Source organism: Strongylocentrotus purpuratus, unplaced genomic scaffold (genome assembly GCF_000002235.5).
Source record: "Strongylocentrotus purpuratus isolate Spur 01 unplaced genomic scaffold, Spur_5.0 spur5_scaffold_7, whole genome shotgun sequence".
NCBI lineage: Eukaryota > Metazoa > Echinodermata > Echinoidea > Camarodonta > Strongylocentrotidae > Strongylocentrotus > Strongylocentrotus purpuratus.
The window spans coordinates 23383952-23411732 of NW_022145613.1; the positions used below are offsets into that span (position 1 = coordinate 23383952).

The window sequence follows — 27781 nt, forward strand, 5'->3', positions numbered from 1 at the left end:
TAATTTTCTGATTTTCCCTAAATCAGAGAAATTGTTCGGAGGTTGGACTAAAGATAAATGGATTTGAGTTGAGTTGAGGTGGCCATAGACAAGATAAAATTGGCTTCTCTCCTAAACTTTTCGATATGCCTTTGAGGGTAGCCTTGAAAAGCTCAATGAGTTTAATGTGTTTAGACAAAATTATTCTATAAAAATTGATATAGATATATATATATTACAATCGCAATTTGAGATATTTTTTCTGCATTAGTCCTTGCACCTTGTAAAAACAGACCCTTTTCCATTAAAAAAAATACCACAAAAGCTTAAACAAACACTATCCTATTGTTTCATGAAACAAAGCAGATAATAAAACGAAATAATTCAAACACGTGAAAAATATTAGTCACAATGTACAATGCTGCTTCTTAAATCGAGCAACCAGTATTTCCTCATTGATCAACACACCATGCATGCATGCTTCCATGTTATATCAGGGGGGTGTTTCACAAAGATCTTAAGTTGAACTTAACTTTAAGTTGGATTTAAAATTATGGAGAGTCATTAATAGCCCTCAGATAGAATATAATCAAAAGCAAAAACTCAAGTATTTTAGACTTTTCATAAATTCCACATCAAGAACATGAAATCTCCTTGATAATAGAAAATATGAATGATTTGATTCAACATTTTATGCTTTTTAAAATTACTTTTACAAAATATTTTCAAAGATGCTAACGGCTTTCTATAATGTTTAAGTCTTTGTGAAACTCCCCCTGGTCTGTTTGGAACCAGAAGGAAGTTAACTCATATCCTTTACACAAATTTATTGCACTTCTGGCTCCCCAAGCACACAATATATTCTTGAACCATTGTTCAATCAGACTAAGCTATAATATACTCACAGTCCTTTTTTTATCATATGCAACTGTTTAGAACAAAACCTGCCCAATCATCAGATAGCCAGGGCAAATAAACCTTTGATCTTCCGTGATCATATCCCTCAAATTACTTGATCAGTAAAAACAATTAACATTCTTGGTTCACATATTGCAGTTACTTTATAGATATCAACCAGCAGTACATTGTCAGCTACGCGCAAGAAGGCTGCGACTGCCACTGCCGATATATAGCTTAAGGCCTTCTGGCGGGCAGCGGATGATGTGTACATGTATCATTAGAGATAACAGACAGAAGTTACACAATCCTTCTACGGTTGGAATGCAGCATTCTTTGTCTTTGATATCTTCAAGTAGATTTCTCAAAGAGGATATGACAGGGCTCTAAAAATACTGCATGATTGTTGTACAAAAAACATAGACAACTCCAAGAGCAACAACTACAACAGTAACACCAACAGCAAAATCTTTGAAAAAGGACATTTTTTTTTTTAATCCCCTCAAATAAGAAAATTGTTTAGATAGATTTGTTAAGTAGTATCTGTATAAATATCTAAAAATGTACAAACTAGCAGCATAATTATATGCTTTACATTCTATTTGCCCCTCAACTGGCCAAAGAAGGCATTTTGTTTTCCTATGGGCAAGTATTTAGAAAAAAATTGGCGTAGTGATTCCTTTTGGTCAATAGGGCAAGCTGGCATATATTAATCATCGAATAATTATGTAAAAATTGGGGATGGACTTTGATCCCAAATTGACACTAAACCGACACTAAACCATGATTTAATCTGACCAAAGAGCTGACCATCACTTCTTCACTTACAAATAACTGCAAAAAGAAGCAACAGAATGACTTAAATGGGCAGTTGCATAAGCTCTATCAAATGATTAACCAGTATACTGGCCCACATGACCAAATCATTGAATGATACACCACCACACGCATGAGTTGTTAACACGTAGTACTGCACTTGTAGAAACAAGTTAACAATAAATGATATATAACATTCATCAAGTACTTAATACTATGTCTATGTTTCGAAGCACATCTTCAAAGTCTAATTACGCTTTACCATGGTAATTATGTTTGACAAAACTAATGTAGCACCCATATCTTTGTAAGATCTGCAATTGATTGAAATAAAAACATAGGCCTATACCGGTGTGTTGGCTCAGTCAGTAGAGCTTCCCCCTCACAACCAGGAGGTTGTGGGTTCGAACCCGAAAGGATTTAAAGTTTCCTTTTTCTCTTCAAAATATTTTGTTTATGTTGTATCTTTCCATATTGATAAAAGTACAATGTACAACAAGGATTTGATGTAATATACATTTTCTTATGCATTATCTATCATTAGTGCATATTTAATTGACATAAAATACAGCATGGGATTTTTGGATGGTGCATGAAGACTAAATACAAGTTTGGAACAACATGGTGATAGAGCAAAAAACAGCTGCCAACAAGAGAAAGGTGATTTCCCTTTTACATCCTATGGACCATCAAACATGGATTGAAAGCCAAGCAGTCTTGAAGATCCATAGTATTTCATCAGCAGGCGATAAAGTAGACAGAGGTTCATAACCCCTCGATCACTGAATTCTCCTATTCCCATAGGATAGGTACAGGAATCACTTGGTTGCAGTAGGCGATGGCTTAAGACCATCGTTCAAATCATTTTGGACGTTCACTGAAACTGGAATAGCCACTACTCAGAATCTGTTCTTGGGGCTTTTCTGCAGTGGGTAAGTTTTGATAATGCATCGATAGCTTCCCCTTAAGACCTTCCAGATTCTCGTAAAACGAATCTTCTTCTCCTTCTTCGATCATTTCGTGTCCACCGGGTACGGGCAGAGTTGCAGACGACCGCGCTTCGAAGGGCGACAGTTGCTGCTTGGGATTCATCGGAAGCGTTGAGCTGCCACCAGAATTACTGGGTTTCTTGGCTACCTTCGGCTTCGGCACTGGTGGTTTTTTCTTAATGGTCGGTTTGATTCCAATGTTGTCATACTCTGCCCCGTAGTCTTGGTCTGGTGATTGCACAGGAGAACCCTGATCAAGTCCTGGGGGTGGAGGAGGAGGAGGAGGAAGCCAGTCATCATCTTCCTCTTCCTCTTGATGCCAATTTGACGATGAGGGGAGGGTTGGCGGACGTCGTTGGGTCGTGGTAGCAGGAAACATGGTCCTGTTGCCCGTGTTGCCGTATTCTTGTCCAAAGTCATCCCCAGGTGGTGGCTTAGGGGATTTCTTTGGAGTTTTAGGTTTAGGTACCAGAGGTTTCCTCTTCGGTGAGACGGTGGGATTGGCAACATCCTCGTACAATCCACCATGATCTTGGTCTTCATCCTGAGAGGGGATGGATACTCGCAGACGATTGTCAATATTCCTGCCAGGCAATCGACGCTTCGGTTCTTCATTTGGAGACACTACTACTTCATAATCACCACCAAAATCTTCTGCTGTCTCAGGGGGTGGGACCATAGGACGTTGATTTAAATTTGCTACACCGCGTTGTCCATGTAAATTATAAGGCATAGGGATGGCCTGCTTCGTACCCACTGGCTTCACAGGTTTTGCATTTGGATCCACATCCTCATACTCGTCATCATAATCCTCACTTCCATCACCACCCATATCCTCATACTCTCCACCAAAGTCTCTTTCCTCCTGTTGCCTAGGCGACATCTCTTCATAATTCTCTCCGAAATCAGCCACATCAATCTGCTTTGGAGGAAAATCAAATCTAGCTAGAATCTTGGGCTTTGGTCTAGCCGAGTCAAGATTGTGAGTGGGCTGCATTGGAACTTCTCCCCTTACCTGTTCGTTTGGATCAATTTCACGCTCTGCAAAGATGAAATAAAAAAAGGGACAGTGTTTATTGGCTGGAAATCACATTTCATGGAAAGGTACAACACACATTGAAATATTGGAGACTGGATTTAAGCTTTGCTTGTTACAATAGCTATTACACATTCTCACACAAAAATATTTGACAAGTATATCAATTCATTTCTAATCTTAAACAACAATGGTGAATTTCATTTGGTTCTGTAAGATTGCTTGTTTGTTTTTTTAACCCAGAACTCAAGGCTGCCAGCCTTTAATATTTTTTTTAAAAAATCCATGATGGAATTCCAGGATCAATAAAAGAAGACATGTTACTCACTAAAAAGTAATCTTTGCCAATCATCTGGTGGATTTTAGACATGCGATAAAAAACGAGACTGACTACTATCATTTTAGGTCAAAGAAATGTCATGATTTCTCCTGGTTCAAGTGATATTGCTAAATTTCCCTGACTTAATTCTCCTTGACTGGAAAAAATAAACTAATTTTTCAGGTATTTCCTGATGTCCGGGAAAGCTGTGAACCCTACAATATAACCTTCTTCCTAAGAAATACTTACGTGGGGCTTTTGGTTTGTCCTCCTTCTTGTCCTTCTTTTTCTCTTTCTTCTTCTTTGTTTTTTTATCAGGTGGTGCTACGTCCTTAAACTTATCGTTGAGTTCTGCTCTGATGTCCTTTAGTCCTGGGGTGGGAACTGCAGGAGGTAGTCTGTCGGGGATGTCATCCAGGGGCGATGCTAGCGGCATAGGGCCTGGACTAGGCAAGTAGGGCGAACGAGGAGACGGGATGACTAAAGCTGGGCGGGTATCCATGTCGATGTTGGACGACGCCCCTCTCGGCGGAGCTGGTGGGGGCATACTGGGGAAGTCGTCATCCGGGGAATGGAATGGCTGGGAATGATCGAACGCTGGGTTTACTTGAGATGGAAAGGCTGTATTCTGATAAATGTCATCTTCAATACGGGACATTTGAGGATCCATCTCAATAGCGGTATGTGTGTTACCCTAGAAGAGAGAAGCAAGGAAGAAAGCAAGGAAATAAGTGTTAAGGAGTAATATGTTCTTTAAAGATCTTAAAAACGAAGCACAAGGGTTCCTATAATATAAAGAGTTACCATTGATAGTATCTCCCCCGAAATGAATCAAATCTCCTTACAATTAGTTTTCTGTTACAATAAGATACAATTCATTGTAAGATATCATCAACTGTAGCAAAAAATTGCCACACATGCAATTTTGCACATACCATTGGGAAGCAATTAACAGAAGGATTGCTTTGAGCAATACAATGGCTTTGCAATGTATCCACTTTCAATCTGTTAACACCGGTATGGATTAGTTTTGCACTGGAAACAGTTAAATAATTTGAAGCCTTTGCTTGATTGAAGCCTTTGCAATCCCAGGATGAATATATTTTGAAACAGGGAGATTATTCATGTGTCAGTGTGTGTGTGTGTGTGTGTGTGGTGGTGTTTGTGTGTGGAAATGTTGCAAGCATGGCAAGAGACAAGTAATTTAAGATATTTGGAGGGTTATATTAATCCAATTATTTTTAATAATCAGAATATATGTATAAATGGAAAAAGTATATTTGATAGATACTTGTTTGAAAGAGGGATTGTTCAACTGAATCATTTGGTTGAGAAAGGTCATGTTAAGCCTGTTAAATATTTTATGAACCTCGGTATGAAAGGTAATAATTTGCTTATGATTATTGATATTTATGATGCGATACCCAGGTTATGGAAGGATGATTCAGGGTTAATAGAATTCCTCGAGGTTGATTTGATAAGCTTTAATACTTATTTCCATATTTCTAGTAAAAAAATACAGTTTGTGGATGTGGGTTCAAGAACACTCTATGATTATTTCATCAAAGCACTGCAGCGAACGTATGATTTGCAGGTAAGGGATGGGCAAAATGACTATGATTTTATAGATAAAGAATTAAAAGAAATATTTGTGAGACCAAGAATTACTATACTCATTAGAAAACAACGTGAATTTCAATTTAAATTATTGCATGGAGCCATATACACTAATGAGCATCTTCATAGATTTGGTTTTGTTGGTGATAATTTATGTTCGTTTTGTAAGCAGGAAATAGAAACATACAAACATTTATTTTTATCTTGTGGGAGCGTTCAAAGGTTATGGCAGGCTTTAATACAACTTTTTGAGTTAGATGAAATTAAAGATTTAGAATGGCGAGATATATTTGTTGGGTTGGTAGGCAGTTCATATAGAATAAAAATGTGTAATACTATCATTTTCATGGTGAAGTATGTTACATTTATGTCAAGATCGGGGGGGCGAGTACTAACTTTAGAAAAGATGAAAAAAAGCATTTTTAAGTATAGGGATGAGGAAAAGAAAATAGCAATTAAAATGGGAAAGCTAGGATCACATTTTTTAAAGTGGGAGCAGCTTAAGATTAATTAAGATTTGCTTTCTTCTCCACCGTGAGCTTGTTAAAAGCGTAACTCGATTTTGCGGCCTGGATAACTTATTTAGTATATTTTTCTTAAGTTGAGAATGTTGGCAGACATCCACTGAGTGGGTACTGTGTGTGTGTGTGGGGGGGGGGGTGGGTGGGTGGGTGGGTGAGTATGTGTGTGAGTGGGTGAGTATGTTTGTGTGATAGAGGGTGAGTATGTCTGTGTGATGTAGGGGGCAGGGAGGGGGCAGGATTGTTTCAGTAAAATTATCTCCAGATTTGTTTTTTTTTGTAATATATAAGTAAATAACATTTACAATTGACATATTATGTTTAGGTACTTATACGTTTACTTTGTTGTTAAGTTATATTATACTGCAAATAAGTTTGTGTTTGATTATGTTTATGTAAAAGCATCAATATTGAACACGTTTATTTTATTCAATTGTATGTCATGGTTTGTGTTACACATCTGGAGAAATAAAACAAAATTGTTAAAAAAAAAATTAAAAAAAAGTGTGCGTGTGTGCGTAGGAAAATGCCAGCAACCGCGGACCACTCCATAGAAAACTACCTCAAACCGCGGACGTACCTGCAATGGAGGACCGTCCACGGTTGCGATACCGCGGTTCCGCCGTATCAAATTTACGACGTAGGGGGCGTTTGAATATTAGATGTCACAGCGTGTAGGCAACATCGACTGGATCAGTCCGATGTGTATCGCAAAATGTCACAGCGCCCCCTTTTGACTGCGCGGGAGAGGCGCTCGCTACCTGGATCATCCCATAGGAGGTACGTCCGCGGTTTGATGTAGTTTTCTATGGAGTGGTCCGCGGTTGCTGGTGATTACCTACGCACACGCACACAAGTACTAAACTTGGTCCACGGTTGACGCCATTTCCCTGTAGTGGTGTGTGTGTGTGTGTGGGCGTGTGGATAGAATGAACACATTTATTTGGTCTTTTATTTCTTGTGTATATATATTGATTTAACTTTGAACAACTACTGATTTGTATGCCACATATTTGGAAGCTACACCTTTTAAAGGACACAAATGAATGAATAAAAGAATTGAATATAATTGAATAGAATTGAATAAAAAAGCAGCAATGATTATGACCATAGCTATTTGAGAGGGATGGTTACATCACTAGATGTTGCTTCTGATTGGTCAGTAATTTCAAGAAGCTCCAAATAGTTCCTTCCAATAGAGATTGTACATTGGAGGGAACTATATATTTGGAGCTCCATAATTTAACGTATGACAGGGCTAATTGCGTATATGCATAGATGCGAGTGTCACAACTTTCTCTCTCAATATGCTTTGATCATGACAACTCACCTGATTGTCATCTGTGTATCCTCCATTGTATGTCTTGTCCCTTTCTTGTCCCTGTTAAAATGTAAACAAAAAAGGTTTGATAAACATGTTGTGAAAGATAGAATGGCTGATTATAGAAACAGAAAGATAGTTCAAGTTTTCATCAGTGTCTATTTGTTCCACATACTACTAAAAATATAGACTGACATATAAAATATAAATTACATATATTATATGAGCATGTCTCAATGATTCACAATTCATATGATAGATTGAATAGAATTTGAGGAAACTATTGAAAAAAGTGCTTGTATATCATAGGTACAAAAATATAGACAGACATATAAAATGGAAATTATATATATATATATATATATATATATAGTATGGGCATGTCTCAATGATACTCAATTCATTTGATAGATTAAGTGGAATGTGAGGAACCTATTGAAAAGCAGTGCTTCTGTGCTTGTATATTAAAGGGTCCTGGTAAAATAGACATAGTAGATGTAAAAACTGTCGCAGAAAAAGATATGATTTAGAGGGGGGAATTCAACAAAAAGGGATAGAGCGACGTCGATCTGGCGCTGCTCAGTGGCTGCTGGGCTCTTGATCAATTGGGCAAAAAGAATTTCCATTTTCGGTTTAATAAAATTTGGAGTGGACTTTAAAAGATTATTATTATTATTATTATTATTAGCACCAATACCCAGAATCATTTGGTTAAAATGCGTAGTCACCCGGGTTATTTAGTTAGCCTAAGAGAGAGAAAGAGAGAGAGAGAGAGAGAGAGAGAGAGAGAGAGAGAGAGGGGAGGGGGGTTTGAGGGAGATGGAAGGAGGGAGGGAGGTAGAGAAAGAGAGAGAAATTTATTTCACCTCAAGAGATCAACAGATAAAAATACATATATAAACAGACAAATGTATGACAATATAATATAATATGTAACATAAAAACACATACAACCGGAGCACAAGTTAAGATAAGAAATGAAATACCTAACCTAATAAACAGACTAACAAAAGAGCCTAATATTGAATCTAATAATTCAATAATGAAAATATTCTGTATTTCCTTCTAAAAACAGATACTGAAGAGCTATTCTGAATGTTAGAGGGAATTGAATTCCAAATCACAGTACCTTGGTAAAATAAACTATTTTTAAAAAGGGAGGTATTGCACTGTGGGATGTGTATATTTCAAGAATTTCTTGTGAAATAATTAGGCACAGATGTATTTAATTGGACATAATTCATTAAAGAATTTGGCAAAAGATTCTGTTTACTATAAGAAAACATAAACAAGAGAGAGAGAGAGAGAGAGAGAGAGAGAGAAGCAAACAACACACAATAAATTGAAGGCAAGATTTAAACAACAACTGAACACAAAAATAAAAAAATTAAGTAAAACTATAAACTATATATATATTGTCAGTGCTAACAGCAGGTATACTACGCTACAAAAAACAAACAAACACAACAAAATATATATAATGTAGTTAGTTAGTTAGTTAGTTAGTGTGTTAGTTATATTCAGTACTTTATTTTTTCCATATTTTTGTGCACTATAAAAGTATATAAAGTATATATGCAGATTTTAATCTTGAAAGTTGATTTATTACAATTATCCAAACTGGTGGCACATAAATAGTAATACACCCAAGAAAGTTGTATGATGAACTTACATAATCTGATAGGGGGACATTCTTATCCTGAAAAAAAAAATCAAAGTATGTCTAAATACAATTCGAAATAAAGTGATATACTTTCATACAGGTGAATATATCCATATATCATTATATCATTAGGGGTATTCACAGGTGCACAAACCAATCATGAATGTTGCCATCCCTAAAAAGTGCTCCCTGTACAGATAAAAGTGTTCTTTGATGTCTATTTTTAAGTACAATTTACGCTTCAATCCTACGCATTGTTTTCTTTGTCCTTATAACAACATTCCTTGCCCAAATGCACCTACCGGTAAGTTATTCAAAAATATTCTTGACTTAAGTATCTGAACTTTTGAATATAATTACATATCAAATAGCTTTCAAAAAGATGTTCTGAAATTTGGAAAGCAATCTTTCATTTGGATCATGTCAAAAAAATTCTCAGGCATTTTATTCAAATTTTCTAACTTCTGTAAAATGTGTATAGGCAAATGTGCTCCCTTGGACTTAGTTTTACTGGTGCAACACAAGATGACATTTTATGCTGGTGGACCAAATATTTCCAGATCAAGAATGTTTTTGTCCAATCTTCAAAAGACAGTGGTGGGTCCAGGTTTTTTTAGCCAGGGGAGGGGAGGAAAGGGGAGGAAAGGGGAGGGGGGGGGGGGGGGGAGGAGGGGGCATCCTCCAAATCCTCCTGCAACATACACACAATGGATTAGCATATTAATTTGCAGAACATCAACATGAACATAATATTACACCCTCCCCTCACTTCGATCATGGCCTTAATTGTTCTCTAACAGTTTATCTACATAGTAATTAAGAGCAGTTCCCATCAACATGCAGCTGGACTAGCTAAGCCACACCAGATCACATGCACACTCATATCTAAATAAAAAACAAAACACATGTATTTATCATCCATCAATATCAAAGCCCAAAGACATACATCAGAGTCAGTAGTCATCTGCCGAGAAGTTCCAAAAGAGGAAGCAGAGTTTTATATACTTGTACTTCTTTTTTTAAACATACTTTGGCGATACTCAAGAAAATCAAATTTCAAATCAATTTCCCCATCTACTTAAGAAGGCAACCAAGAGGCAAGGTGCATGCTTTGGGGCCCTTGATATGCATCTCTATAACGATTCATACTAAAATAATAACCATGACTACAATCATATCAGAGCACTGAATCTTTGCATTATTTCTCATGAACATACCCTGGAGAAGCCAGAGCCCTGGAAAAAGTATGATGATGTTAATAATGCATGATTACAAGCAAATAACATCAATATCTGCAAAATGTCTCAAGAACTAATTGGCATGGGTGAAGGCAAATTCTATTCATGCACATATTTTTGTTAACCTATTATAATTCTAATTCTGATTACAATCATATTACATCAGTTGTTTATCAAGAACTCATCACCGAAGAAGGCAGAATTCTATACACATCCTTCCTTTTAAAACATAATTCAATTTAGCATAGATATAAAAAACTTACCACTGGGGTAGGTGGAGTTCGTCGACACCGACATCTCTTTTTGACACATATTATGATGATAATTATGATTACAATCAGGACCACTGCACCAGCTGCTACTGCACCGTAGATCCATCCCGGGAGATCACCTCCAGAACTCTCTGTCGTCAGGTCTGTCGTGAAATCCAGGAGCTCGGTTACGTCTGCGATGGTGGTCAGTTCCACCGTTGTCATGTTTTCGTTTGATGTCATATTTGCGCTTGTTGTCATGGAGGTCTGGGCTGCACCCTGTATTCAAAGAACGCATACAGGTAGTATTGGAATTAATGTTTGACCGAAATCAGAAAAATTGAAGACCTGGGCTCCATCTTACAAAGCATTACGATTGATCCACATCAATCACAAGTCCTCCAATCAATCGCAAGTTTGCAGTCTCCTATCTCTTATGGACATAGTTGAGATTGATATCAATCACAAATAAGTTGCAATTGATATCGACTCTTTGTAAGACGGGGCCCCAAGTCTGCAAAACATCAAAAGTATCTGAAGTTATTGGGGAGAATACCATCTGTTAATTCAGTTTACAAGAATTTCCAATGAAGATGCAAAACCTTAACTTTCAATACGAATGAAAATATGAGTGTCTGTCAGAGTAAACATGTACTTATAATCAACTTGATTATCTCATTATTTCTTCAGTTAATGCATATTTCTCATTAACCATGAGAATGAATGTACTTTTTTTATTCATAGAAAACTTTATGTAAATATAGTTGATACATAAAAAAGAGATGTAGAAATATCATTTTCATTAATCTTATGTTATTACCTGATTAGTTTGTCTGATCAACTTCACATAAATCATGGGTATACAAAATTTTATTATTTTACAATTCAGGCCACGCTCACTGTTCATGTTGAAGATTTCACATTTCCTGCTGTATACTTCAATATGTTTTTTCTTTCTTATCTTCTTACCGAGGTGTTTTATTTAACCATCAAATATATTTACAATTTTACATCAATTAAATGAACTAAATAAATGGTTATAACCTTAACATTTTTTGAATAATTTCGTCAATAAAACACTTTGCTTATTTGCTTTACACTATACACTCTGTATATGATATCGTAGTTTTGATTTGAATTTAATAAACAAACTATTACTATTTAATTATACTCTTTAACATTATAGCGATTTGGATATACATTATGTATATTACATATTGTATATTTACTTGCGACATATGACCTGGCAACAACTGCTCTAGGCTACATGTATCAAATTTTATATTTAGCAAATGTTATATTAAACAATAAAGCTTAGGGTTGCAATTTGGTTTAAGGTTAGGATTAGGTAACGTATAGTGTTTGGTCGAGGGTTGACGTTAAGACAATACATTCATGTAGCTCTTAATTACGGGCTTCTGGCTGGGCTGTATGCTGGCAGCTGATGATGTAACCTATAATCATTCAAAGAGTACCATGTAGTAGTGATCTCTGATAAAATTTAAGAAACACTATACCTAACCCATACATGTAACCTAACCAAACTTTAACCCTATACTTTTGATGAACAAAAGCCCAGGGCAATCATCTCTCAGTGGATCATCTTAATATTGACTGCACACAGCTCAGTTTAAAACATTATCATAAGCAAAGTATAACCATGGGGGTGATTTTAAAGCAAAATCTGTGATGATCACCATGTTGACCATATTAATGTGGTATACAATAGTGGCTCTAGAGTGGGACTTGTGGGGGGGGGGGGGGCTCTCCCCTAAAATCATACAAGCCCTCCCCCAACCTTTCTCGATTAAACATGATTTTAATTAAGCAAGGTACATGTAGAAAATGAATGCAAGAATTCTAACGCCCCCACCAAATTCTTCTTGTAAAACTGCACCTGGTAGGGCCGGTTTTCTAATATGCAATGGCTTTTAAATCAATCCCTCTCCTCAGTTCTTCCTAATCTTAAACAGGATCCAACCACACTATTTGCTTTATATGGGGCAAATTATATTCAAATGCATACAATGGGCCACCCAATGAAAAAGGCAATAACTGCAATGCCTAGCTGTGTGAACAACAAGGAAGGTGAAGAGAGTGAGGAAACAATAAAACAAGTGGTGTACTTTGCCCTACTTATACATAGCACAATAGAGCATTTTTCAGAACATTGAAACTATATTTGTCAAAAAAAGAATGAATCCAGGCTATGAAGCATGAACTATGCAATAGTGCTTACTTGCACATTACCACAATGAAGATCTACATCTAACTGTGTCAGTTGGTTAATGCAGTTTGTTGTGCTACAGCAGTTATAAACAATTATCCTGGATTAAACTTTCATCATTGAACTTTGGGTCTGCATTAGCTCTCATTAGCTCTAATTGTGTCATCATTAAATTTGAATGTCAACAACTTCTAAGTGAACATGCTTTAACATGTCTGTATCTGTTTGTACTTGGACACAAAATAAATAAAAAAAATTCTCATTAGAACATACAGTTCATCATTTTATAAGATGATGACGGATCCAAATCAAATCATTGGTAGAGAGCATACATGTGACCAGGCATTTATTTTACCTGACGTGCAATTTGGATAATGACCGGTCATTATCCAATAGTAATGACCGGTCATCAGTAAAATCATGTTATAAAACATTATTTTATAAAACAAATAAATCATAATCTTATAAAAACAAATAATACACATCATTTTGTTCAGGCATTAGTAAAATTACCCACACTCTGTACCTTCAAAATAGTCAAAACACCCTTGGCTAACGCCTCGGCATGTTAGACTGTTCCAAAGGTACCTTGTGTGGGTAATTCTTAGTAGTGCCCTCACTGCTGTGTATTCTTTGTATAAACATCCTTGGTCCGAAATTAGCCGACCAAAATGCAGGTGTTACCCTCCTTCAATTCTCAGATGTTTATGCATTTCTACAACTATAAACAATTTAAAATATGTATGTATTTTCAAGACTCTATCAGCGTGTCCACACACAAAACAATTTATCCCGAAACTCTATAACGATACGTCGTATAAAGAATCATCGTATAAATTCCAGGATGTCCACACACAGGAAACGTCGTCACTAAAGAATCATCGTATAAAATGCCCCCTGTCCACACACAACATTTTCTGTGATTCTTTATAGAGTTTCACGATAGTGATAAGAGGTCTGGTCTCATTTCGCTCGAGGTCACGTTAAGCCCCGCCCAGTTAGTTACACTAGTTACACTCCCCCTGTCCACACACAACATTTTCCGTGATTAGGCGTGATTCTCTATCGAGTTTCAGTTCGAAACGATGCACAAACCTGCGTTTCGTTAGACTAGTTTCGTTATACGACGTATCGTTAGTGAGCGTCCACACCTACAATTTTGGTCGTAAAACTATCGCGAAACGGTATAGCTAATCATGATTAGTCACGGAAAATGTTGTGTGTGGACAGGGGGTATAACACATACCAATATAAAGAGCAATGCACCCTGTCATTTCTGCCATACTTCTTGATAATATAATTTTAGTATGACTACCTGAACAAAGCTATTCAATATCTTGGGGAAAAAAGGAGTATATTTATTTTAATAATAGGCATACCTTTCCATATTGACGTAAATCTTTGAAGCATTGAACTCTAATCGTCATGGATTGTAACCCAAGACAGCTTCATTGTTTGGAGTGTACATGCAAACACACTACTGAGGACTGTCTTCATCAGCTCAAGTTTGCCAAATAACCCACTATTGTAACAATCCCAATCGCAAATTAGCCAGTTAATTTGCTCTTCATCAGCCCGCAGTTGCAATTAGCAGGATATTTGGTCAAGAAAATATCCAGAGAAATCTTGGTCTTGTTTCCAAAATATCCCGCTATTTGCACCCATCCAAGCTAGTTTGTGATGAGCGTGTCGGTCTGGTGAAGATGCAATTTTGAGCTTCGGGATCATATTATCCCAATCTAAAAATAGTAGATTATTTGTCAAACTCGAGCTGATGAAGACTGGCCTCATGTGACAGGCCTCATGTGACAGAAGTCCACTGTAGTTGTCCAAGGGTTGTTCCCCTGGTCGACCAAAGACTATCAAGAATTAACCCTTCACTTGCTTTCCTCACCTCTCTGCATGGCCGTTTGTTTGCCACAAAGCAGTTTTGCACAAAATCAAGAGGCACCAATGGACGGATAGATTGCTTTGTGAACTATCGTTCTGTACTTTGAAATGTTTGCCCATTTTTGGTCTTGATCAGCTCCATTATAACCCATTTAAAACCGATATAGATTGATCTTGAATTGGAAAGAGTTAAACAATCTTGAAGCCTTTGGTGTATGTATCCTGTGATATACACAATGTGGTACACTCAAACCTACTTTAGTGACCACCCATCTACAAAGACCACATTTTGTGTTTCCCTCGCAAATGGTTTCTCATTGAAACATGTACTAAAGGAACCTGTCTACAAAGACCACTTATTGTGTTTCCCTTGGGCAGTTGCTATAGACAGGTTTGACTGTACATTAAGATTATGGGTGTGGTATATGAAGTGTTATACTACACACAGAAATCTTGTATGATTTTACTGTGCACTGTACGTTTTACTTTTATAAATGATGAAAAGTTGAGATGAAATCAGCAATTAGTCCACATCTTAGGGAGATAATTATCTGAAGACATTTTCACCCCTAAAGTTATTATTATTTATTTGGCATTTCGAACATACAATAGAAGGTACAATATAATGGCACATAGGATACAAAGTATCAAAGAATAAAATTGGCTTCCCCTGCTGCACCTCCCGAAGTTGCCTGGAAGAAAAAAAAGGAATGTGAAATTCCTATAACCTGTAAGTCTTTTCTTCCGAATCAAGGAAATGCATCAGGGGATACCTAAAATATTATACATAATCTTTTTCTTAATGTAACCAAATTTGATGCATTATAATCTTTGTGAAGTGCCTACATACAAGTTATTTCATTCATCTGCTACAAATAATTGCAAACTGCATATATTATGTGTTGTTAGGTAAGGCAACCATAATGTTTGTCCTACCTAGCAAAAAAACTGTATGCAATTCACATTCTGACTATTGCAGTTTCAATGATACATCTTTTATGAGTGCAAGGGTCTCTAAAACCCTTTTTAGAGGCCCACTTAAAACATCCACCTCCTAAATAGATACATAGTATATTTTAATTCTAATATTTTTTCTTTTGCAATTTAATATGATATTGTGTTTACCTTGATAGGGGCCTCATCTACAAGCACAAGTTCTTCTTAGAGGTACTGGCATATTACAATGTATGTACTCTGCATTTATGATTTCAACTTTTTTATGACGCCAATTATATTGAATTGAATTGAATTGAAGTGGAACTCTAGATATAACCCATCAATACAAACTAATATGAAACCAATAGATAGATATACCACCCCTCTAGCTTTATACAATTTTTTTTTAATTGAGTGAGTTTCTCTTTGTCAGTGGTATTGTATAAGAATTCTCTTTATTGTACCAGAAACTAGCAATGAGAGTTTATGATATATATTTCTGTGCTCATCATGGGTGTATAATACCACTTCTTGTTTCTAGTCTTTGATGAAGAGTTTCTATCTTTTGTTGTCAAACAAAAACAAACAAAATTGATGCATTAACAAATTACTAAGAACTACAGTTTGACAGAAGATTAATCACAAATCGAAAGTGGAACTTCAAGTTTATAACTCAGATTAAACCTACTTCAATCGGCCTTCATGTTTATTTTCTTTAAGACAGCTTTGTATTGAGGCTAGAATTACATTTCCATGGTCAAAATGGCTGACCAGTTGTGCATGATAACCATTTTCAATCTACATATCTGTAGAAATAGCAAAAGATGAATTTTATATCACTTGGAATTCATTCCACTAAAAAGGCCTATAAAAATGGCACACACACTGCACCCACATGAGAAAGTCAACATAGTATCTGCAGAAACAATTCATATTCATACCTAAATGGTGAACATATTAATTCATTTTAAATGATGTTAAGAACAGATATTACACATGATGCACTTAAGATTCATGGCTATTACACTTAAATAGCTACTGGCTTATACAACACTTTATTATTATTAAAACCTAGTTTGGAAGGCAAATAACACTACACTCAGCAGAAAAAGTGGACACTATTTATAATTACGAATTGGTAATGAATATTTCATGTAAACTTACCTTTCAGACATTAAAAATAACATACATTAATCCTTTTGAAGATTTATCTTGACCATGCTTGTCAAAACTAATGCAGCCCTGAGACTTCAAGAGCTCAATCCTCTTCATCATTTCTAATTCTCTGGTTTCATTGTTCAACAACAACATCTTACTGATGCACATATTCAATCAAATGTTAATGGCTACTTGCTCTATTTTTGCAATTTTCTTTAGCAGACCTTATAAAGATGAGATGACTGTGCCCATACAAACATGAAATTTCTAACCTTGATCTTAATTGATGTTGGTAGAGTATTACATTTCCTTCAAGTTCATATATATTTTATTATATTTTCTTGACAGTTTATATTACAATTTTGAACATTAAAGAGTTTGCACTCTCTTTTCTTTTGCTGAGTGTTTTGATTAGAATGATTGCTGGGTGTAGGGAAAATAAACCAATTATGATATTTTGCACAAGACTTCTATCAAAATATTTTTCATCTGGTAAATGATTTTGAAGAACTGTCATTTCCATATATATCATCCCCAAACATAGAGTACTTTTGTCCCGTATATTACCAACATCATCATCACCACCTTAAGTATACCTGATGATTGAATCTATGTTGAAAGCCATGAGGTGTAGCTTAAGTCCACCCAATAAGGAAGCATTCACGCAATCAGGGAGGGGACCAGTCTCACTCAGACAATTAAAATGCAAATTTGCAGAACTCCTGATTACAGGAGGATGAGGGAGATGGTCTAGGCACCTTCTTTCTGTATTTTCCCCCCTTTCCACTTTCTGTCTCTCTGTCTCTCTCTTTTATTGCTTTTTTCTTCTTTTTATTACTTTTTTGCCATCTGATGGGGGGGGGGGCACATGCCCCCATGCCCTTCTAAAGCTATGTCACTGCTGACAACCTTTAACTAGTGCTTGAATCAGACCAAATAAACAAGGAAGATGACAAATTAAATGTTTAATTTTGCTCATTTTGCATTGTTCTTGGAATGTATGAGAGCACTTGGCTTTGCCCAATTTAAATAATTTATAACTCAGTACTTAACACAAAGAATCTCTGCTCAAAGGTTAACTCTACAATGTAGAAATATGCCAATATTGGCATACCATTTGTGAAACGGAAAACATGACTGCTCTGTTTAATGAGTGGTGTGCATTAAAGGGATTGGATATCTTTACTTCAGATTCTAAACAAAATCCTGGATTATACTCATGCTGCAGTCATAATTATAAAACTTTAAGTCAGTCAGGAATCCCATGACTTTTACAAGCCGATCGCCTGTTAGATTATCAAGATATCTATGATGGGAACGTTTTTTTATAAGACTACAGTCTATTGGGCAAAAATGAGTATGGTAAAACTGGTCACTCAAAGATTTACTTTTTGAGGCACTTCATGATCATTTTGAAGCGCAAATTTGTTAGGGCTTCAATATTACACCATATCAAAGACACTGATAACACGTAGGGCCATGCATCTCAGATTTAACATTATCAAACGATGCCTTTAAGTAAAGCCAAACACAATGACAAACAGGGAGGGGGTAGATTGTCCCTAGTCAACATACCCTTGTAGACTTAACCACGATTAAACTAATGCGTAACAACAAGAGCTTAAATTATCAAAACCACTGAGACAAAAAACATCCCACATAATGTTAGTCCAATTCATATTGAATTCATGTACATGATCCATGTTTAGTACCGTAAATCTTCCCTAAACACCAAATGAAAGTACACGTAAATAATTTTTTGTTGTGTTTATAAAGTATACCACAAATTTTGGTCGGGAGTTTACTGAAATGTACTGTTTCACTTGGGCTACCATGCAAACTTGATTAAGTGTTGTTAAGGTTAAACTCATTAAGTAAAACAAATATAGGGTCCAATCTTTCTCAATAAATTAATTATGTAGATAACTATTACTACATACACCCCCAAATGAGACAAATTTCTCTTATACAAAATATTTATATTTGAGTAATCTACAAAACAAATATATTGCTTGTAAGTTTCTTGCACACTTAAACCACATGAAGTATGCATATTATGATAACAGGGATTCACAACAGAAAGTATCACAATTTTCCTGAAACTGACAAAGTATGTGAAGAAAATTAGTATACAAAATACTATGTTCATGTTTGTCAGTTGGTGGTTAATTGATGACATCTGTCATCTACTTCTTGTCGAATGCAAAACCTACTTGCACTCCAAATTCCTGACTTCAAAGTAATACTTCATTAAAAAGGTATTGGAAATCAATAAATACTATTGCATAAAACAATTAAATCAAATTAAACTAGTAAATAACATAAAATCAAACCAAATCAAATCAAATTAAATATCAAACAAGCCATTTCACTGAAATCTGTACTGGCAAAACTTGTTTTTAAACTAGATTTCCATGATTACACAGTAGTCATGGGGAAATTCCCTTTCAAAACCCGATTGAAAAATGATGTTACAATCTGAACAAACATACCGTCCCACCCTGGTAATCAGATGATAATTTGTGTTCTCTTGTAATGTTTAAGATACATAACAAAGACTTTTATGTAAGATCAACATGTTTATTAAGTATTACTTCCTTGGAAGTCACCAAAGATTGACAAAAAGTCTGAAAAATACATCATAAAGTTCTTAGAATACATCCACAAAGGGAAGACTTTGAAACTTTAAGTTTGTTGATCTAAGACTACTATTAACTAAACAGTACAAAGGTCACAGAGGTGGCAAATAGACCTGTATTGCCTGAATAGTAGAGGAGCAATGAGTGTTTTGTACAGCATTTCAATTAAAGGGAAGAAAATGAGCCCTCCATCCGATCGGCAAACTTTGACATAAATTTCCTGATGGGATGTGAAAAACCCAGACACTTTCTGTTTTTCTTGGCCTGTCAACGGGTGTTGTTTCTGGCAAATTTGTTTGGATATCTTAATACAAATCCTCTGTTCCTCAAAAAAAATCCTAGCAATTCCTCTGTCTCACATTTTTATATTTATTTATCCATGATGATTTCAGAAACTTGGAAAGGTTTCACCCAAGATGTTGTTAAAGTTTCCCTACCTATCAAGGGGCAGGCATTGCCAACACCTCTGAGAGGCTGTAGCAGCATTTAGAAGATTGTCACCTGTCTCTATAGTGGTAATTGTCCTGGGGAATGTTTCACAAAGACTAAGATCAACATTAAGTTGGACTTAAATATGGCAGGCCGTTCATGCCACTGTTTGCTCTCACCATTATGATCTTTAGATAATATTTTTTCCTTCAATAATGAATTATCAAAAATAAATTCTTTAGATTTGTGACCATGATTTGTAAGTCTCTTGAGAGACCAATGCCAGTAAATGGTGAGAGCAAACATTGGCATGAACGGCCTGCCATGGTTAAGTCCAACTTAAAGTCGATCTTAGTATTTGTGAAACACTCCCCTCGTCATGAAACCTGTGAAGGCCTATATATGGGATACCCTCCAAATATTAAAGTCTCTTCTCAGCACATTCAATTCTATGTTTCCATCATATAATCACATTTTTCAAAGTCCTTCTGAAAGATTGAATTTAAAAAAGTCATGTTTTATCATGTGATTAATTGATTATATTGATTTCAGTGATAATTTGAAAGTTTGATACACATGTATTTTTCAAATATTCTTTACCTGTATGTTTTTTCACTGTTTTATATAGTATATTATACTTAAATAAAGTATTAATGCAGTATATTTTGATGAAACACCTTCTTAAAATGGGACTACGGCTGACACCAAAAAATTTAATAGCCAATCACCTATGTACTTGTACAAACATTACAATTCATTTCTTCTTCTTCTTCTTCTTCCAGTATAGTACAGTCCGCCGTTGGCGTATTATCGTACCTTGTGTTTGTCAAGTGCCGAGTGATAAGGGTGAAGGAAGCCATGGTCTAATTTCATTTCCTGCTACTGTATGGTCACTATGGTGGTTTCAAATTATCCTTCTATTTCAAATCTGAAAATTGCTCATACTTACGTAAACAATGATATTGAATCCTGAAGGTCATCGAAACTTTACAAAATTACCGTTTCCATAAAGCCCTGTGAAAGTGTTTGTTTACAATGGATCAAAAAGGTCACCGCAACTCGTGTGTCAACAAATTATTTTTGTTAGGCAAGTTCCTTTTCAATTTCAGTTTGTTGTTAAATTTTCCAAATATAATAGTGTGTAACCGTCAAAAAATGAGGGTAGCCAATTATAATCAATGGTGTGGAAATCAGACTTTGGACCGTAGATTTCTTTTGATCACATCATTGATTCTTCAGACATATTTTTCAGCCCAATAAAAACAAAACCATGCACACAAAGATATTTGCAAACACAACATGTGAACATTGGGTAAACTACCGGTACCTAGGCCTGCAAATATCATATTGTATGAAGTGTAACCAAACAACAAACCAAGCAAGACTCTATCATGGTATCTACAGTGGCCTTGCCCCCATTTATAATTTTTCTATGTACATAATTTGAATAATTGTGCATTGTTTTGGCATTTTCATACCATTGGAAAGGGAAATGTGCTTGTTAATTATTCTACTCCTGGCATGAAATTTTTCTTGTTTTGCAGATCCAGCGCCTCACATCAAATTATATTTGACGATAAATAATACAGGCCAGAAAATTTTGACAAAAAGTAATAAATCAGAAAAGAGTACATGGCTGTTATTATCAAAGCTTATGAGAAGGATATAGTCCTTAAAAATAAAGGATAGAATTTATCAACTGAAATTGATCATCTTCATAGACCAACATGCATTCACATGTTTTTCGCAGATTAAGATTCTTTCATGGCCAGATGATACATAAATTGATGCTAGGTAAAAATGAAGGACAAATTATTACTTTATATAAATATAATAATTACATTTTTAATTTAGAAGCTAATATTGACAGTTTTCTGGTATTGAATCTCATTCACGCAAGTGATGTAAGCAAACATTGACTAATATGACGAGAGAGTATACCCTTGAAAAATATTTTCATACTATTTTATTCTTTTGTTTTTGTGGTGTATATATATTGGCCTACACTGCATCATCCATGCTCCTCAACCAGGGGGATAAAGTTCCTTGATGCAACTAAACTCCTTCATGTATCGGTATGAACACTGTGTGTATAGGCACATGCTACCTATATTATCAAAAGACGGGGCCTAAATATTTATAGCCTGACTACTAATTGATAAGAATGATGGTTCAAGACCCATGACACCAGAGAGTGAGAGAGAAAGAGAGAGAGAGAGAGAGAGGGATACAAAATACAGATGACAAGTAGAAATTAAGAGGCAGGCAGAGATAGAAAGTGATAGTTCAGAAAGTGAGAAAGACAGAATGCAAGTAATTGCAAATCTTGTACATATATAGAATGAGAGAGAAAGACAAAAGTTGGGATCTGGGATTACTGGTAATAGAAAGTGAAAGTAAAGGGGGGGGGGTGAGGAGATATATGTAGAAAGGGAGAGAGGGAAAAGAGAAAGAAATATATATATATAGAGAGAGAGAGAGAGAGAGAGAGAGAGAGAGAGAGAGAGAGAGAGAGAGAGAGAAAGAGAGAGAGAGAGAGAGAGAGAAAGAAAGGGGGATACAAAATACAGATGACAAGTAGAAATTTAGAGGAAGGCAAACAGAGATAGAAAGTGATAGTACAGAAAAGTGAGAAAGACAGAATGCAAGTAATTGCAAATCTTGTACATATATAGAATGAGAGAGAAAGACAAAAGTTGGGACCTGGGAGTAATAGAAAGGGAAAGTAAAAGGGGGAGATATGTATGTAGATAGACAGATAGTAAGGGAGAGAGGGAAAAAGAGAAAGAAAAAGAGAGAGATAGAGAGATAGAGAGAGAGATAGAGAGAGAGGGAGAGAGAGAGACAGACAGACAGACAGAGAGGGAGAAAGAAAGAGAGATATATATCGGTAGGTAGTGATTGAACGAGAGAAGGAGAGGGAGAGAGGGAGAGAGGGAGGGTGAAAGAGAGAGAGAGAGGGAGAGAGAGAGAGTATTTCTCCCAGGAATTGTTAACTAGTTTAATTTGTTCTTTTCTATATATGTTCAACTAACAATTTTGATATCATTTACATAAAAATGAAATAATGAAAGTGAAAATGAAATCCAAACTACTCATGCTATAATTCATGTCCATATTAGAAAAAGAAAACACAAGTTTACTCTAAATACTGAACAGTTTAATCACCATTTAAAAGAGCAGGGGAGTGAACACTTTTTTTCAATCAAAATGGCAAATTAAGCCTTTGAACATGATGAATCAAACACTATAGATGTTGTATCTAGCAATTGAATCTGACATTTGAAAAAGCGTTCACTCCTGGGCCCACTTGAATAGTTCATTTTTTTAGTGTTCAATGTTAAATCATTAGCCTGAAGACTAATCAGTCAATTCAAATTTCATCAGTTCTGATGGTTAATAGATTACAAGATTAAGGAATCCATCATTTATCATTTCAAATTGATTGGGTTTGTATATATTAACAAAGTGAAAGTATCAATATCAGTTCATCTAACAGATAAGTAGGCCTATGATATATATTAAAAAAGTGAAAGTATTGATAACAGTTCATCTAATTATTCTTCAATATTTTCAACAGTGGTCATAACAATAGGGCCTTCGTGTAGGCAGACTTCCTAAATACATGGTTTCAGTTTTATAACAGAGTGCTTCTCTCAGCTTTGGGATATACATCCATTTCCTATTCCAAAGCCACACAGATAATGAAAGAGGAAGTGTACATAGGTTATAGGTATATTTTGGTGGGCGTTTGCGAAACCAAAGAAACCAAAGAAAACAAAGAAAATCAACAGAGGTAAATTTCTCTTTTAAAGGAAATTCCAACCCAAATAGACAACTACTCTGAAACTAAATGAAAGCATAACAATCAGAGAAGCAAAATGATGAAATTTTTCATTAAATCTGACTAAATATAAGAAAGTTATGAATTTTTGAAAGTTGTAATCAATACGTATGGGCACTTTCCCATCTGTTCCAACACATGATATGACTAAAATTTAAATTTTTCAAAAATTCATTGCTCAGGAGGAGCTATTTTTTTTAGAGGACCTATAATAATATGATATCTATAATATATTTTGAGTAGTGCCCCAAGGGAGAAGGAATTTAGAAGAAAACAGGAATTAGAGGTGTTGTGGTCGAGTGGATACGTCACCGGACTGTCGATCACAAGATCCACGGTTAGAGTCCCGCCGCGGCACTTATGTCCTTTGGCAAGACATCGATCTACAATTGCCACACTCAACCCAGGCGAGGTAAATGGGTACCTGGTAGGATTATTCCTTGAAATGCACTGTGAGCTGATAAGGCTGCCGGAGCTAAAGCTAGGGTAATAATTTGCAAAGCTCTTTGGAAGCGCGTAGAGATGATATTTCATAACGTATTATGCACTACCGGTATACAAGAACTGAACTATTATTATTATTATTATTATTAATGATATTTGTGTACACAGCAAATGGGAGAGTTATCCACGTCCTACGTCACAATCCACTGATCGAATTACCAATTTGAGATTCGCTTAGATGCAGTGAACTCATATTTCAAAGATTCATAACTTCCTTACCATTGGTTGATTCATTTCAAACTTTTGCCATTCTGTTTCTTTTATTCTTCTGCTTTCATACAAATCAACATATTACAAGGGCTATGTTGTTCTTTAAATATTCCCTCAATGCCTGGAATTCCTGTCAAAGATCACAGGAGGCTTTGCTACAAAACAGGAACATTAGACCAATGCAATTATAGATGAAATGAATGGCAACCTAAGCGGACATCAGACAAAATGATGATTAAATTGTTAATGATTCTTCCTTTTTTCTCTCATCTTCAGATAATGGCAGACAGATAATGGCAGACACACAATACAATCAAAAATCAATTTCTTCAACAACTTAGGAAAGCCCTCAGGAAAAGCAAGCCTGTCTGTGTCTGTATTTGGTTACCTCTTCCTTCTCACTTCCCTTTCATTGCCATTGGCTGAATTTTTTTCCTGCACTTTAAAAAATTAGTTTCGATGTTGACTGACTTCCTTTAAAAACCCATACAAGGATTTCCTGACACTTTGGGACAATGAAGCAGTGCTTGATCTAATGGCTCACTTAACTCACTTATGTTTGAAGAAGTAAAATGTCATTGAAACGTTAATACAAAATGGAATTAATCTTCTTTGGTTGAGAGACAAACAACTCAAGTATGTTGGCGCCATGATATCATACTATTGAATCTTAAAACAAAATGGTTATTGATTTATTGCTGTTCAAGCAATATTTTGTCCTTGTAATCAATCATTATGACCATACAGTACGCACTTCATAATTTTGTTTTGTCTTACTTTTTTACCTTCTTGCAATATATAGTGTAAGTGTCTGCTGATCGAGAACCAGAATGGTGTAAACTTACAGCAACTAACATAATATATATATATTGCTATTAGATTTAATACCTTTCTGGCCCTCAGCATGTTCATGTAGTGTATGTCAAGTTTGATGTATATAGGCCTATGAAACAACCGGTAATGACAGTAATCCGAGGAGATAATCTCCATTTGATAAAGTGCAGTTTCACTATACAAGGCCATGTAGATTTCATCTTCATTTTCTCTGAACTTTAGCCTGCTCTGGGTTTGTTTGTGCCGGCCGAATGTGAACTAAACTATGAAATAATAAAAAATATATACACAGACAAAAAAATCGCAAACATACAGTCACAGGCAAAAGGATACTCTCAACATACTAATTTGTTTTTCATATTTTTATTAATATGATGATGCTTATTCCTATAATAAAAATGTTTCCTGTGTTGATAATGTGAGTAATGAAGGGCATTTTTTCCTTCTAACCCCAAGGAAAATATTGATATTATGGTCAATGCATTGATACATTCCATGAAAAGGCAAATTCACAGGAGGCATATACATGAGCAGTTATATTTTATCATAGGAAGTTCCATCGCAACTTCTGCAGGTTTTCAGAAATGAGTACTGGTGGTCCTATACAAACCTGAAAGTATAGTACATGGTGATATCACAGAATATTGGTATCTTGAAATTATCAGATTTCTAATGTATTTCATTTTGTTTAAAAAAAATATACTTTCTTGATCTTTTTCAATTTTTTCCTCTTCTTCTCCTAAACTTCCCCACCTCCTTCTTAGCATTATTCTTTTCTTCTCCCCCTCCTCCCTTTCTTTGTGTCAGCGTCTTCTTCTAGTTTCCATCCACCCGTCTTTCCTTTTATCCTTCTCTCTTCTTCTTCTCCAATATGTTCTTCTTTTTCTTCTTCTTCTTTTTCATTCTCTTCTTCCTATTCTTTCTTATTATTTGCTTGTCATCACAGCTAGAGATGTGTAGCCTCTACTAAAATCTTAGATAGACGTCACCAGTTCCTCAAATTTCTTGCATAGATGCAACGATGATACTTGATTGTTTCTGCAGGTGATGCAATAAAATACATGTATCTGTTGGGAGAATATCACTGCAAGTCCGGTGGTAGGGCCAGTTTTGATTTGATCATGGGACAGTAACTTAGATCTCCCTATGCTGCTCCAGAGACGACCAGCCATGGATCCTGATTGCTGGCCAAACAAATAATGTGTTGTGGTATCTGTTCATATTAAAAAAAGCCTTTCATGATTTGCAAATGACTGATACTAAGGGGGAGGGGGGGGGGGGAGGGGGGGAGGGGTTCAAGAAATTTGGGGCCAGGTGTGTTGAGCAGGCACGTAATTTGCAAGATCGGTTGAACTTTTTTAGACCCTTTTTTTTTACCTTGATCGATTACATGTATGTGCCTTCCCAAACATCAAACTCTGGCTACGTGCCTGGTGTTGAGGCCCCTATGTCCCCTCAACAACTGCTACAGAGGAGGTCAAGATGTACAAAATATATATTTCGTCCGTTTGGAGCCAGATCGGTGTTCACTACGGTAAAATGTATGAGATAATTCCCTTCTAAAGTTCTGGCTCCATACAGACGATTTCAATTCTGGCTATCCTAGGCCTAGTGGGGGTAGAATGGAACCAAATAATAGGTCGTTTAGAATCCCAGACTAAATTATAAATGTTAGTGGGATATGCATGTTGCCATACCGGTAATCCATTATCATTATCAATTAAACAGTGCTGCTACTTAGTTTGTCCGTAGAAACTATTTTCATACACATTCATATTGCTGGGTTAAATTCAGCAAACAACAGTAAAATTCCCCACAAATTTGACCAAATTGTTAAAAGTAGAACTATAAGAGATTTATATTTGCATAAGATAATGTGCATCAAGTTACTGTAAAAACACTGGTGTTTCAATATACTTACCAAATGGACGCAGCAAAACAGAATGGCTATCCAAATATACATGTTTAAGAGCCTTAGAAGTCTATTTATTCGCGTGGGTGAATAACTATTATGCACGCCATGTTTTTTGTGTTCTGAGATGCGAGTCCTCCATTTGAAATTGAAGTTTAACCATAAAATCGCCATTGCACGTACATCCAAATCTACGAACATCCAACCAATTGTCACCCGGCGATGCAGGCGCGATGCCCCACAAAATTCACAGGCAAGCTCCAACTATAACGCCTTCCACGCTGATCTCCGTACAACTCGTCTTTCGTTTGGAATTATAATATGCCATTCGTAATAATCACTTTCTTGCGAGTGTTTTAAACCAATATCCAGATGTATCAGAGGACGAAACAGTTGTGGTATTCAGTATTCACCTACAGATAAAATGTGATTTACCCTCGGCCATGGCGCGGATACCAGCGAGACTAACCTTAAAAGTTTGAGGAAGTAAATGTGCATGAAAAGTCCCGATCACAGCAAGCGCGGAAGATTGCACGGACTTGTCCGATCAA

At 35.9% G+C, this 27781-nt stretch overlaps 1 protein-coding gene across 2 annotated transcripts; it reads right to left on the reverse strand.

Annotated features, from left to right (window-relative positions):
* Nucleotides 1-1266: 1266 nt before the first annotated feature.
* LOC100891840 (pollen-specific leucine-rich repeat extensin-like protein 1) lies at nt 1267-27737 on the reverse strand. Of its 2 annotated transcripts, XM_011671993.2 has the most exons (6): nt 27240-27737; nt 10660-10926; nt 9168-9194; nt 7505-7555; nt 4286-4730; nt 1267-3722 (listed from the first exon to the last, which is right to left on the reverse strand). In XM_011671993.2, exons 1-6 carry the CDS (start codon nt 27429-27431, stop codon nt 2554-2556), a joined length of 2151 nt encoding a protein of 716 aa, XP_011670295.2. In that variant the 5' UTR covers nt 27432-27737; the 3' UTR covers nt 1267-2553. The 2 variants fall into 2 exon arrangements, with proteins under 2 accessions (XP_011670295.2, XP_003726076.3); XM_003726028.3 differs by lacking the exon at nt 9168-9194.
* Between the last annotated feature and the right edge of the window lie 44 nt (nt 27738-27781).